Below are 15409 nucleotides of genomic sequence, written 5' to 3'. Positions count from 1 at the left end.
TTGCTAGATTCATTTCCTACTTTTCTTTGAGCTCAGATCAGTGTACAAAAGGATCTTCCTTAATTTTATCCTTATAACAACAACATTTATTTAATAATCTGAGCTGAGAGAGGATGATAACCCATTTTCCCCCTTGAGCTATCCTGACTAAGAATTAAGAACCTTTCCAGTCCTAGTATAACCCCTTTAATTGCTATACCACACTGCCTAATTTGTGTTTTTAAATCCTTTTGTTACTCATTATAATGTGGTCCATTCTTCTCCATATCTGCAACTTGATCTTGCGATTCTTGTTTTAAGGTCTCCTAAGATTCTTGTTAAGTAAAATGTTGCACAAACATAATAATCCTAATTACCAAGTATTGCTTTCATTTGTAATAATTTACTACAGTATGTACTCAGTTTACATGATTTACCTGATACTTCAAACTGCAGCAGTAATTCAATCTCCTTTTCTTTATATAAAACAGATTGGTGGGTGTTGCAGCTTAAATGTATTTTCAGTACGGGACAATCAATTATCTAGGATTCCACCGGAGATATCACATGCCACAGAGCTTCATGTTCTTGATGTAGCTGGAAACAGGCAAGTTTGCTCTGAATTCATTTTGTAGTGGATTTGAACCGACAGATTTCTTAATATTCTTACTTGGGAAATGGTGGGTTGGGGGGCAAATACTTTGTAATCTGGTGTTAAAGGCTGGTCCCAGTTAAGTCAAAGCAATGTTGACTGGTGAATCAAATTCACTGGATTATTGATAGCCACGCAGAATGGTAATAAAAATTGTATTCTCAAAAACACAGAAAAGCATAACTCCTTTTATCCCTGGGGAAATCTTTTAGACTAGGGATGTAGTGAGTCTCTCTCTTATTCACTGCCAATGGAAAAGAAGTTATGGTCCTTAGCTGTTCAGTCCATCACCTTTCCTGTTCAGATAAATTCCTTCTGAGGCTCCCTTCTGTACCTTCCAAGGGTTCTGTTCTAATTGTATTTTTAAAAACAGATGCACATTTTTCCTATGGAGAAGAAAAATAAGTATTCCAAGTTTTAAAAACCATAACTATTGCAGTAATATCAGGGACCTCATGTGACCAAATGTCTTCAATTTTTTTTTAAAAAAAAACAAAACCCCTAAATCTAGTGTACAGCTCTAGCATTTTACTTATTTATTTATTTATTGATTTGATTTATATGCCGCCCTTCTCCGGAGACTCAGGGTGGCTTACAGTGCGTTAAGCAATAGCCTTCATACTTTGGTATATACCTGCTTAGTAGGTTCTTTCGGCCCCCCCTAAGTGGTGTTCTTGTTTATACAAAGTCAGCTTATTGCCCCCACAATCCGGGTCCTCATTTTACCTACCTCGGAAGGATGGAAGGCTGAGTCAACCTTGAGCCTGGTGAGATTTGAACTTGCAGTAATTGCAGGCAGCTGATGCTACTTAATAGCACTTTAGTCTGCTGCGCCACCAAGGCTCTAATATTTTGTGGTATTCTCGGCCCCAAGTATTAACCGGTTTAACATTTAGTATTAGCAATAGCATTTAGACTTATATACCGCCCCATAGTGCTTTATAACACTCTCTGGGTGGTTTACGATCAGTGGTGGGATTCAAAATTTTTTACTACCGGTTCTGTGGGCATGGCTTGGTGGGCGTGGCAGGGGAAGGATACTGTAAAATCTCCATTCCCTCCCCACTCCAGGGGAAGGTTACTGCAAAATCCCCATTTCCTCCTGATCAGGTGGGACTCGGGAGGCAGAGAATAGATGGGGGCGGGGCCAGTCAGAGCGTATTTACCAGTTCTCCACATTACTCAAAATTTCTGCTACCGGTTCTCCAGAACTGGTCAGAACCTGCTGAATACCATGTCTGTTTACGATGTATGTTGCCCCCAACAAACTGGCTCCACATTTTACCAACCTCAGAATGATGGAAGGTAGGAGTCAACCTTGAGTCCCATCAGGATCAAATTCTAGGCTGTGGGCAGAGTTTGCCTGCAATACTATACTTTAACCACTACTCCACCTGGGTTTAGCTTTTGACATCAGCTAAGTGGGTCTAGGTTTTGTCACAACAACTATTTGGAGGTCTGTACATTGAAACAGATAAAACATAGCAGTATCCAGTAGATCTGGATGGAGTTTGGAAAATTTAAGAATGGTTGAATTTGCTTAGTACTTAGAAGACATTTTTGTTACAAATGCCAAGGCCCTAGATGAGATTTGAAAGTTGGGGAGGAAGACATCCCAGAAGAAAACAAAGGCAAAGCTCTTCTTTTCTGCCAAGAGAACTTCACTGACATGACCATATAGTGGCCAGAAGTTGAGCTTGACTTGAGGGAGTCTTTGCCTTTTGATTGTGATAGATAGTGGGATGTTCTACTGTTATAAGAATAGGATAAGCTTTAGTCATTGGGCTTGAAGCAGTTCAGTTCTTTGCACCTGCACTGTTTGGGTCTAATCAAACAGCATTTAATACATACTTTTACTTTTTTCTATTCTCCACTAATTCAAATTCTTGCAATAACAATGTACAAAATGCATGAAATATGAATTGGGGGCCAATTAAGGGGTAGAAAAATAATCCTGCATCTAAAGAAATACAATGTTTGGGGCTAAACAATGTGATATCTAAATGCCAAGTTCTTTCCTGGGCACACAGTATGTTTCTTATTTATTCTGAACAATGTAGTACATCTGTATTTAACTTGGAACACCTGATACCTTATAGACATTAGCATCACTATGTAGCTAAATTTCTATGACACTGCAAGGGGTATATTTGCCAGGGGACTCTATTGTGTATATTATAACATGAACCTTGAAATATATTCTCTTTTCTTTCCAAAGGGGGATAGTGGGTTATTTTCTTTGTAGCACAAACAATAAATATGCTGCAAACTTCTTTAATGCTTTGCTTTGTTCTGCAGAGTTGGATAAGAAATCTTCAACCAATTCCTTGTTTTCTTTGCTAGGTTGATACACCTTCCCATGTCGCTGACTAGCTTGAAACTGAAAGCTTTGTGGTTGTCTGATAACCAGTCTCAGCCTTTGCTTACCTTCCAGACAGACACAGACCCTGAAATGGGAGAAAAAATCTTAACATGTGTTTTACTTCCTCAAATGCCTTCTGAGCCTAGTTGCCAAGGTAAACATTCTTTGAGAACATGGGAAGCAAAGATGGCTTTTGTCTGCCTAAGGAGGGGGGTGGGGGAGTCAGTCCCCCTTGGTAACAAGCAGTGTGGACATATGTACAAAAAATTAAATGTACAAATTATGAAAGGTGCTAATGTTGTGGAAAATATTAGGTATAATTACATAGTATTGAAGACACCAACAAATAAAGAGGAGGTTCTTTTATTAAAGGAACAAAGGCCTCAGATCTCTCCTACTTCCTTTAAGCAAGAGTACGAATATATTTTCTTCATTATATTCTTTGTTCTTTGTTTGTTAACATCAAACTGGTAAATTACTTGGTTTTGAAGAAATGAGATGTATATCTATCGAACACCCCTAAACCCCTTTCCATTGACCTACATTCCACATACAGGTGCCATTTTACTACTACTACTACTACTACTACTACTACTACTACTACTACTAGAATACAGAATACGGAATAACAAGAGTTGTAAGGGACTTTGTAGGACTTCTAGTCCAACCTCTGCTCAAGTAGGAGACCCTATACCATTCTAGACAAATGGCTGTCCAGTCATTCCACTGATTGATTGTTCTCAGTGTCAAGAAATTTCTGCTTAGTTCTAGTTGGGATTTCTCTTTAATGAGCATCCACCCATTGCTTCTTGTCCTACCCCCAGGTGCCTTGGAGAATTAATTCTCTGTGGCTGTCCCTCATGTATTGGTACAGCTAACATGTCACCCCTAGTCCTTTTCTTCGTTAGACATATCTAGTTCTCTCAATTGTTCATCATATGGTTTAGCTTCCATCTTTTAATGTTTCAGTGTTCAAAACATATATGCCTTGAACTGGATGGTTAATCAGTTTTAACCATTTCTTACACTGAAAATATGCATAATTTGAACAAAAGAAAATGAGCTTATTAACATGAAAATGTATGTTTTTTTATTTCACTAAAAATAAGTTTTGCGAAACGAAAGGTTACTAAACATGGAGAGTTTAGCCAATGAAAAAATAATCTAATAGACTTGGCATCTCAAGTGAGTGTTGAATGTTATTTTCAAATAGTTTTCAATAAAAACTTGGCATCCAAGCTTGAATACACAGTGACATTAACATCTGTGACATACACATCTGCTGTCTCTACTTGTCTGCTGTCATAACAGATAACCTTCCCCGGTGCGGCGCATTGGAGAACTTGGTAAATGAAATGTCAGATGAAACGTGGAATGAACGGGCAGTAAACAGAGTCAGTGCAATTCGCTTTTTGGATGATGAAAAAGATGAAGAAGACAATGAGATGGTGAGTTTTCTCGGGAAGCAAATGCAAAATTATGGGTGCTGGAATAATAGGCTGATGATAGTCTTGGAATAATGTTCACAACAGCAGTAGACTGCATGACATACAATTTGTGATCCCAATCTGGTTTTGTTTTTTTTTTAAAAATCAAAGCCATTTTGTTTTAAACACATGACTTTGTGCTAGTTTTCTCTTCTTTTTGCTTCTTTGATGAGGAGGCGGATCTGATTTTTCCTAAAGCGAAAAGAGAGGTGAGGATTCTTATGAAAGATGCAAAGTTTTGTGTTTTAGGCAATCACCTTTTGGAGAATTCCACTGGTCTATTGGCTACCATCACCACCACCATTCCATCCACCTCTCTGCTGTCCCTGCCATTGTCCTTCCTTCATTTCATAACCATTTGCACTGATGCCTGGAACCTTTGAGCTACCAGGAAGAATTTGGTATCCTGTTTAAATGAAGGAGAGTGCGGTGGGAGCATCTGTCACTGTTCTTATGAGACCTCTGTTGAAACACAAACAGTGCACCCTCACATTCAGAGTTGTTCTGAAGGAAGTTCAAATGTCAAGCAGCAACCAATCATGCTTCCAAAATGAAACTGGGTGATAGAAGAGTTTCTGTGGCATACAGACATAAGATATTGTTAGGTCTAAACCCAAGCCAAAACTTTGGCTTATCTTGTTGTGTGAACCAGGCTTTATGGTTTATAAAATTGTAACATATGTAGCTCGGTCATAGGAACACAACCAATGGTTAAGAAAACAATTTAGCATAATGTATAAACCAAGCTAGCATCTGAAATAAAGTCTAGTATGAGCCTAAAATAAATTTAAATATACATAGGAATGTTCCTGCTTTGAAAATTCACCATATTTTCAGTTAGAGATATGATTTTAATTTTATAATTAATTAAAGGTCAAAAATTATTCTACACATACTTACCCTGATTAATTAATATTTGAAAAATTAAAAGTAAAATACAAAACAGAAAAACAAACAAAACAAAACAAAACAAGCAACCCTGAAACAACAAAAAAGAAAAAAAAATTTTCTGTTTTGTATTTTACTTTTTATGATAAAACCATAAATAATAAAAAAGGAAAATTAATTGTTTAAAACAATTTCTGCCTACTTCAGTCTTTACCCCTATTCAATAAGGCTGACTAAAAATGTGCATTTTCATATAAATACTATCCTCTTGTCAATCAGTGTTTGTAGAATTTATTCATTTAATTTCATTAAAACTTGTCAAAATTTTAAGCACCATATAGATTACCACTATGTTTAGAGTTTATGAAATATATTAGCAATATATAATTAACACTAAGCTGTTTAGACATACAACTTACAACAATCTTTGTTGTTTGTATAATTATAACAAGTGGTTGCTGAAATCACATAATCATTTCAGGGCAATTTTAACTAGCATTATAAAAAGACTATTAATGGTAGAACAGGTTTTCTTTTGGTGGTTTTCTTTTAAACATGGATAAAAATATAATATTTGCTACCATATAATGTTGTGGGGCACTGAAAATTATTTTGTATTTCAGTAATCTCAGGGATTTTACAATAATATAAGGTTGTTGTCTTATCTTTTGGTTACATAATTATGGTGGCTTACGAGAGTTATGTAGTTAGTTAGTTTATTATATTTATATACCGCCCTTCTCCCGAGGGACTCAGGGCGGTGAACAGCCATGGTAAAAACAATATACAACAAAAATTAAAAGCTTATTAAAATAATTCAATCATTCGGCCAAATTTAAAACATCCAACTAAAATCATTTAAAAACCCCTATCAAAACCCAATTTAAAAAACCTTTATCCTGTCAGACCAGCTTGCTAGAATAATAGGGTCTTCAGAGCGCAATGGAAGGGATCCTTCGTATGTCCGGGGGCGGTTCATTCCATAGGGCTGGGATCCCCACAGAGAAGGCTCTCCCCCTGGGGGTCACCAGCCTACACTGTTTGGCTGACGGCACCCTGAGGAGGCCCTCTCTGTGGGAGTAACCAGGTCCTAAGCCATGGAGCGCTTTAAAGGTGGTAATCAACACCTTGAAGCACACTCGGAAGACCACCGGGAGCCAGTGCAGCTCGTGCAAGATGGGTGTTAAATGGGAGCGACGAGTCGCCCCCATTATTACTCGCGCGGCTGCATTCTGGACCAGCTGGAGTCTCCGGGTGCTCCTCAAGGGGACCCCCATATAGAGAGCATTACAATAGCCCAGCCGGGATGGATCCAGAAAGGGATGCAACTGGGAGATCAGGCGAACCTGATAAAAAGCCCCCCTGGCCACAGCCGTCATATGATCCTCCAAGGACAGCCGTGAATCCAGGAGGACGCCCAAGTTGCGAGCCCTCTCTGAGGGGGGTAAGATCTCATCCCCAATAGCCAGCGATGGTGTCAGCTGGCTATATCGGGCCGTCAGGAGCTACAGCCACTCAGTCTTGGAGGGGTTGAATCTGAGCCTGTTCCTCCCCATCCAGGTCCGCACGGCCTCCAGGCAGCAGGACATCACGTCAAAGGCATCATTGGGGTGGCCTGGGGTTGAAATGTACAACTGCGTGTCATTGGCATACTGTCATTGACACTTTACCCCAAAGCCACGGATGATCTCACCCAGCGGCTTCACATAAATGTTGAACAGAAGGGGCGAGAGGACCGACCCTTGTGGCACCCCACAAGTGAGGAACCTCGAGGTCGACCTCTGCCCCCCCCGTTAACACAAACTGCGTACGGTCAGAGAGGAAGGAGGAGAACCACCATAGCACGGTGCCCCCCACTCCTACCCCCTCTAGCCGACACAGCATGATACCATGATCGATGGTATCAAAAGCCGCTGAGAGATCTAGGAGGACCAGGACAGAGGAGCAACCCCTGTCCCCTGTTCTGGGCCCTCCAGAGATCAGCAACCAATGTGATCAATGCCGTTTCTGTGCTGTAACCCGCCCTGAAGCCCGAGACAAAATATTACAGTATATTTCTTGTATGCCTGTAGATCTGGCTATTCACATATGACAATTTGGAACTATGGGTACTGACATGTCTGGTTTATTTCCCAGAGGCCATGTTATAGAGTTCTGAAGAGCAGATGCATCTTGAAATATTGTACATAGCATCTTAAGTATATATCCACAACATTTATATGCACATCACTTTTTCAGATTTAAATATCATTGGCATAATTGGCAGATTAAGCATGAATAGAATTGAATAATCCTCTATAATTTTTGGAGACCCAGATCTCAAATTATTGTTAAAAGAGCCTAAATAAAATAATCAGAATATCAGATTGTGCTCCCTTCTGATGACCAGTAATGCTTTACAATGGGATAATACACTGTTGGGCAATGTTATTAAGAACCACCGTTTTCTTCTTCTCTTCATATACTTTCCTGGAGCATCAGATTCCCATATTATGGCATCAATTTCTTTTTGAAACTTTTATATTTCAAATGAGTTTGCAATCTTTTTTGTGGCAGAATCTGTTGTTCAAGAAAAGAAGTTTTCTATTTCTTCTTGGTGAGAATATGAATATTCTTTTGAAAACAGTATAGGTAACTGTATGAAATCCATATGCTAGAAAAAAAAGCTGTGGCAGTACTGTCATCTTTATAAATACTTAAACTGGGAATGGTGGACTCAGTGATAGTAACTAGTCAAGACATTTAATCTAAGAACAATTAAGTTAATATTAATCTCCATAACCAGTGGTGATAACAAGTTAGTCCTGTGCATTTGTATGACAGGAAGTTCATGAACTTAGTAGACGAGAAAGCAGCACTTCAGCTTTTTGTATACTAAGTTTGTGCAGCCCATCAGATTTGACATGGCAAAGGTCCTCTGAGCTTGCTTTGATGTTCATGTTGAATCTGTAGGCAACTCCTTAAACACCACCTGTCCTTTCCAGCTGCTTAAAGGAATTGCAGACAGGTGCCTCACAAATACCTTTGCAGACTACAAGGCACCTTTGCTGGATGTTTTCTCTGTAACACTTTTCTTCTTATTTCTCACCCCAGCTATTACAGCATGAAAATGGTGATTGCTTATGTTTCTATTTCACAATACACCTAACTAATAGATCTTTTAGCTGTTAAAACGTGAACATTTTAATGAATAGAGAAATACAGTTTTAAGAAGGCAGACACAAGGAATCATTTACTCCACTGTTTGTTTTTAGCCGACACTCCTAAGGCGAGCCACTCCACACCCTGGGGAATTAAAGAACATGAAAAAGACAGTGGAGAATTTACGGAATGATCTGAATGCTGCTAAAGGACTGGATTCAAACAAAAATGAGGTCAATAATGCCAATGACAGAGTGACCACTTCTGTGTAGAGCCTCACATCCTCCAGGTTGTTGCTCCTGTGTCTTCTCTCCGCTGTCGAAACATTTACTGTTGCATCCTGGAAATGCCATCCATTCAACCCTCCTCATATGTCTTTGACCGGAGATCCAACTCGCTTTATCCTTGTGTCATTTCTTGGGAAGGTGCTTCTCGGAGGAAGAAAAGTGCCTGACTTCATTCCAAGCATTTGAACGCAGCGCAAGTGCACTGAGCAAAGTTCTTTGCTGTCATGTCTCCCATTTGTCTGTCAGTGACTTTCCACTGTTGTCATTTCCATAAATGTTAAGCTGTTGGTTTCTGGGGTTTTGGATAAGGGAAATACACTATTATAGAACCTCGGTCGGTTTTCTACTAAGATATTCTCCTCAAATCCCTTCATGGCTGAACTATTTATATGGCTGTTTGACTTATCATGAAAAGAACTAGTTATATGGAAAAGTTATACTTTTACCTCCTGGGCAGCTCAGATGATGTAAATTTTATAATTTTGTATAGGAGTTTCGTAACAAAAAAACAAATATGTTTTTGAAAGAAAAATTTAAAAAAGTGGATTTTGCTATTTCTATTGGATTAATTCCAAAGATGTACATGATTGTCCTATTGCATGTGCCTTAATGCAGCCTAAATCAAGCTAAACAGAAAATGTAATGAGATCAGTTAAAACCAGGGTGTCTCTTTCAATGTGTTATCTTGCAAATAATTAACTTTTACTCTCCTTTACAAAAGTTGTCAAAGGCATCTTTTTTCCTACTATTGTGATGATGCTAGATCCTCAAACTCTGCCTTCCCTATGATATAAATAAATAAAATAATAAATATGATTCATTGACAATTATGAAAAATAATTTTGGCTGCAAAAGCATTGCAGTCAGTACAATTTCATTGCCCATCTTTAACTATACCATCTGTAAACAAGTTTTAAAAAGTGAACAAAATACACAGCAACTAGTGCCTATGTTGTGGAAACAAATGTTATCTTCTATACAGACATGATATTCTCATACATTTGAAGGTTTTATAGACACATAAGACCTAATAAATACCTTAAGAAACATATATGACTCAATAACTCTCATTTTACTAGGGAAAAAAATATATTATGTTGGATGTTGATTCATTTGAGTTTCAATGAACCAAAGCTCTTGGCTAACTCCTATGTTATAAAGTTTATAATCATGGCTCAAATTTGTTTGAAAATGTAAGCAACAAGTTCCTAGGGAAGTTAGGAATTTGTTGTTTACATTTAACTTACTAGACACTGACATTTTCAGGCATAAATAGAATAAATGTTTTCTATAAAGTTATTTTTCATTGTCTAATAACTTGGAAAAAGAATGAATAAGTTGACAATTCAGTTTGTGACTGTATTTTGATTCATAGCTTGGTTGTGACATGTGAATACTGGCTTACTATTGAATTACTGAATTGGCCAAAAGAATGGAAAATTCCACAAGCAACCGAATAGCTTTTGTAAATCTATGCAGTTCCCAATACACTAAAACTCTAGATAGTATACGGTACTTTACAAAAGATTATAAAAGATGATCTGATTCTCAAACTCCTATTTAATAGGTGAATATTCATCAATATACGAAGTGTATCTGGAAAATGTGTGTGTTTGAGTGTGTGTGTATGTATGTGAATGTAGTACTTGAGTGTAAATTTAGTTTAGGGAAAATACACAGAAAAATCCCAATAACTGAACATGGCTCCAGGTTTTTTCCTTCCCTCTTCTTTAATTTCCTCATTGTAAAAGAAATATTATCAAATTGCTTAAGGGAAACCAAAATGCATTTTTTTCTGTAGAGGTATCTTGTCTATAAAACATTGTGAGACCAGTAGAGATGAATTAAAAATATTTAGATGAATTAAAAATATACTTACCAAGACAGCTATAAACAGGTCTGCATATGCTTAGTGCTCCATATGTTCTTGAGCAGAAGCGTCTTTTGATGTTTTAAGAGCTTGCTGCAAATACTTGCGACTTCCCTGTTAATAAGTATGAATCATATATAGCAGTTTTTTCTTCATACTTTGCTGATTTTAATGAGACTAAAATCCATGAATGCACATTTTTGAGTTGTGTGATCAGTTTCTTCATTTAAATGGACTCCTGTGTGGTCATCCTCAAAAGCAGGAATTTAAATAAATGATCAAGCCAGATAAAAGCAAATTGGGGCATCATTTAAAAGTTTTAAGAAAAGGACATAACTGGGTTAGAAACAAGTGGCCAGAAGAACCTCACTATAAACCAATTTACACGTTGCACTTGGTTTGCTTATAGCTACTACCTGATATCAAAAGGTGCATCTTTAGGACACCATTATGGCTATTCTTCATTGTTCAGGAAAGCCACTTTGGAACTTACAAGAAGGAGATGAAACACTTGCTTTCTAAGAACTTGCACCTGAAGTATAAATCATGCTCATTAGGTTTGAAATATATCAAATATGTATTCCTGAAGAATTAGTAACATAGTTTGCTATTTGATTCACAGAAAGTTTAATTAGTGATTAAATACAAACTTTTCTTTCTTGGGATGGATATACAAGTACTCTTCAATTTATGACCATAATTAGAGAGCCTGAGCACAGCTCCCTTCTCAGAGGCGACCAGCAAGCAAACAAATGTGGTGCTCTGGCTAGGAGGCGGTGGCGTGAAGCCCCACCTCTGACCAGCGACAGCAGAGCAGGCAGGGCGTGCATCTTCCCCTTGCTGCTGTGGCACTGGTGCTGGCCAGGAGGGATGCGCGAGCCGAATGTTTGGTCTGTAAAGCAAAGGAAAGCTGAAGTTTGATCATAAACACAATTTATTTCACTTGCCAACTGCTTTTCTTAATTGATTGAGTTGCCAGGTGCAATTATGGTCACTAACCCTGTATATTAAGTCCTCTGCTACTAGAGGTGTTGCTTAAATATATATTTCGCTGCTTCTGTTCAACAGGCTCATTACAGGAACTGATTTTTCTTTCTATAAAAGAAATACTTGGTTCATATTACTTAATGCTAGTACTCCCAAATACAGCTTTATGGGACTTATTTACTAATTTGGATGGTTATTTACCTATTTACTTCAGAAGATTATGAACTTAGCTCAGTTCTCAAATGTCAGAATTTTCATATGTAGCTCCTGTGCTAGCAAGATTCCAGTTTCTTATTCAATCACATATCTAGGATGATATACTGTATATCTTTAAATTATGTGTATTTTTAATCAAGTTAACAAAGATTAAATTGAAAATATAGGGTCAAACAGAATCCAAGTGGTTAAAAAGCATTTCTTTTAAAAGAATTCAACATTGTATATTCTGTTTCCTTAAAAATAGGCCTGGGTTGGAGCAAGTATTTGTCTAATGGAGAATTGCTCTGAGAACATATGGTCCTACTGTAATTCCATGCTGCATTCTCAGGCCATCACCCACCCTTTTCCAAGCCAGGGGTGAAATGCTACCGGTTTGGACCGTTTCGGCCAAATTGGTAGTCACGGGTGGTTTGGAGAACCGGTAGCAGTGGCAGCGCGAGGCTCCGCCCACCTGCCCGGACATCGTTACTTCCTGGTTTTAACCAGGAAGTAACTTGTTTTTTACCTTCTGCACATGTGCAGAAGGCTTTGCACATGTGCAGAGGGTCCAAAATCGCATGTGACGCGCACTTCCAAACCGGTAGAGAAGGTAAGTAGATTTCACCCCTGTTCCAAGCAATTTTTGAAAGACTTTGTATGAACAAGATATGTCTTGTGTCCTTGGGCCCCACATCCACATCCACATCCACACACACACATACACACACACATTTTTGTGATTCAGGAGATCTAGATCAGAGTTTCCCAAAGTTGAGGTGCATCCTTGGGGAAGTGCGGAGTCCAGGAGAGTTGTCAATATCCTTTTAGTTACATTGTTGCAATAAACCCACCTTTCCTAAATTTTCATTGCATTGTTTTCATTGTTCATTTGTGTTCATTGTAGTGTTTGGATTTGTAAGGGACATGTGCACAATAAGATTACACTAAAGGGAGACTTGATGGCAGAAAGTTTAGGGACCCCTGTTTTAGAAACCATACCAAAAAAAGGAATTAAGTCTAAGCTCTAAAGTTTTTTAAAAAAAATTTTGCTTACCTTTGGCTTAGTATAATACATAAATCTAGCCATGTCTGACATATTCAGATCATAGTTCCCACTATTATTTTAGAAAGTACTAGGGTATTAATTATTTATTTGGTAAATTTATATTGCCACCCATTTCACATAGACATGGGTGTCGGACCCTGAGTTGTGTACAAAGTTAAAAACACAAAACAATATAATACACATTTCCTGATAATCTTACCCCCTGGCTATGGATGACCTCACCCAGTGGCTTCATGTAGCTGAATCCAGTGGCACCTCATAATGTAGGGGCCAAGGATGTGACTTCTTGCTCCCGATCAACACTTGAGCGGAACCAACCATGGAGGAAGGAGAACAGTGCTGTCCACCCGCAATTCTCACAGCCGCTCCAGAAGGTGGTCCTATAGTCAATAGTATTGAAGGCCTCCATCAGGTCAAGTAGAGCAGACATGGATGCCCCATGCTATTCCTGGCAGAGGTCATCTAAAACAATCACCAGTGCTGTTTTAGTCCCACACCCAGGCCTGAAAACCAACTGAAAGGGTCCAGGGTAACACGTTTCGTTCATGATCCACTAAAACTGCTGAATCGCTACTTTCTCAAGAATACTGGACACTGGACTCATATAATCAGTTCCAGATGGCTGCAAAATGTCTTTCTGTTTGTAACATGTTTACTCATACTCTAAATCAGGTGTGTCTAACTCTAACCTGAAGCCCGCAGGCTGCATGTAGCCCTGGACATCTGGGAATGCGGCCCAACAGGATCGTAAACTTTTTAACATTATTTACACACACACACACTCCTCTTTGCTCAATGTGGCCTAGGCAAGCCAAAAGGTTGGACATGCTTGATCTAAATATTTTTTGGCTGTTTCTGTGCTGATGGTGTCTCTTCATATCAGATAATAATATGTAACATTGGTTCAATGAATCCAGGCTGAATATCCAATCCAGTCTAAATCACTCCAGACCTAATCTAAACTGACTTTTTGTTTTTGTTTTTTGGATAAAGCAGAATAAATGTTAAAACAATGATCATACATCTTGAATGAAATGGAGCTAATTGCCAGGGATTCAGGCAAAAGTATCAAAAATGAAATACTCATCATTCCTACGAAATGAACCTGTTGCAAGACCAAGTGTACATAGAGATGTGGCCAAAAGTATTGTTACCCCTCCCCTTTCCCCCCAAGAACTCCAATTTGCAGTGAAATAAGTGGATAATTGGCATAAGTACCGTAAATGGCATCCACCATTCTTTTTGTTCATAGTCTATAGAGCAGACACCATGGCAAATGATGAATGCCTTTCATCCTTCATTTGCCATCTAGAGCTTTCTGGAGGGCAAGAATTAGATCAGAGTAGGTTCAAACACATCCGTTCTGGTTTGCTAAATTAAAATCCATTCTGAGTTGACTCTGCTCTGCCTTAGAATCTGGGCTTGGCCAATGCAATGCAAATGCCTGTAACATTTCAGCTAAATTGTGAGCAGTGTTCAAAATCCAGTGTTGGAGCACTTAAAAGTTATCTCCATATATGATTACCAAGTTAAATAAGTTTCATTTCTATCCATCAGATCAGGACAGACAATTTGATCTCTTTTATTGCAGCCCTAGGAATCTGATCTAATCACAATTACTTAAAAATGATTACATGTTTTTTTTTCTTTTTGAAATGGTAACACTCAAATCTATCCATATTCACCTTAAAATTGTGGAAAATAGTTTTTTTTAAAAACCCAAAGACTGAAACTGAAGCTCAGGAAAAAATAAAATCTCCATCCTGTCTATATTTGTGTCGTATTTCCTATATTCGCCAACCCTTTGAATAATTGGATATCTATCATGTCTTCACCATTTCCAAAATTGTGATGTGTGTTGTTTGGATTCCTAAACACTTGTCCATCCTCGCCTGAGATCAGGGGTTCCCAACCAGGGGATGCGAGACGATATTCCAGGGGGTACAAAAACTTGGGTTTAGAAGTTTCAAAATTATAGTGTATATGCATAATTATATGCATATAATTATTTACTTTTGTAAGGGGTGTGAGAATATATCAGAAGCATTCTAGGGGTATAGAAAAGGTTGGGAATCCCTGCCCTAGATGATAGGAATAACATACATGAATTTGCAGAAGTCTTGTGAAATACAAGTGATGAGTGCCACATGGTACCAAATGTGTTCATGTTAAATGTATGGAGAGACATGTGATTGTTACATACTGAAAGTCTTTCAACACATGACCTTAGTAAGCCCATTCTTCTGTTTTTGGTCTTCTCAATAGCATCAAAGCATCAAAGAATGGCGATACCTCTGGTTCCTACATATTGGCTTCAGATGTGCACTTCAAAACTCAGAGCTAGGTGGTAATAGCCATAAATGGCGACATTTAAGATGCCCTTTTGAGATCCCAATTGGAAGTGTTCCCTTTGCTTATTTTAGATAACAGAATAACAGAGCTTGAGGGTACCTTGAAGGTCATCTAGTCCAAACCCCTGTTCAAGTAAGAGC

The 15409-nt window shown here is 38.3% G+C and overlaps 1 protein-coding gene across 1 annotated transcript in view; it reads left to right on the top strand.

Annotated features, from left to right (window-relative positions):
* The window catches only part of LRRC1 (leucine rich repeat containing 1), an 81295-nt gene extending 71504 nt beyond the window's left edge, over positions 1-9791 (top strand). Inside the window, exons 11-14 of the mRNA XM_070954801.1 lie at positions 471-586; positions 2975-3147; positions 4305-4441; positions 8623-9791. Coding sequence (XP_070810902.1) covers positions 471-586; positions 2975-3147; positions 4305-4441; positions 8623-8781 — 585 coding nt within the window. The 3' untranslated portion in view covers positions 8782-9791. The remainder of the gene's footprint in view (positions 1-470; positions 587-2974; positions 3148-4304; positions 4442-8622) is intronic.
* Positions 9792-15409: the final 5618 nt, after the last annotated feature.

The sequence above is a fragment of the Pituophis catenifer genome, unplaced genomic scaffold (assembly GCF_029215685.1).
Source record: "Pituophis catenifer annectens isolate HBS135680 unplaced genomic scaffold, rPitCat1.0.hap2 SCAF_1, whole genome shotgun sequence".
Lineage (NCBI taxonomy): Eukaryota > Metazoa > Chordata > Lepidosauria > Squamata > Colubridae > Pituophis > Pituophis catenifer.
The sequence above is the reverse complement of the archived record's forward strand: the minus strand, read 5'-3'. Positions and strand labels throughout refer to the sequence as shown.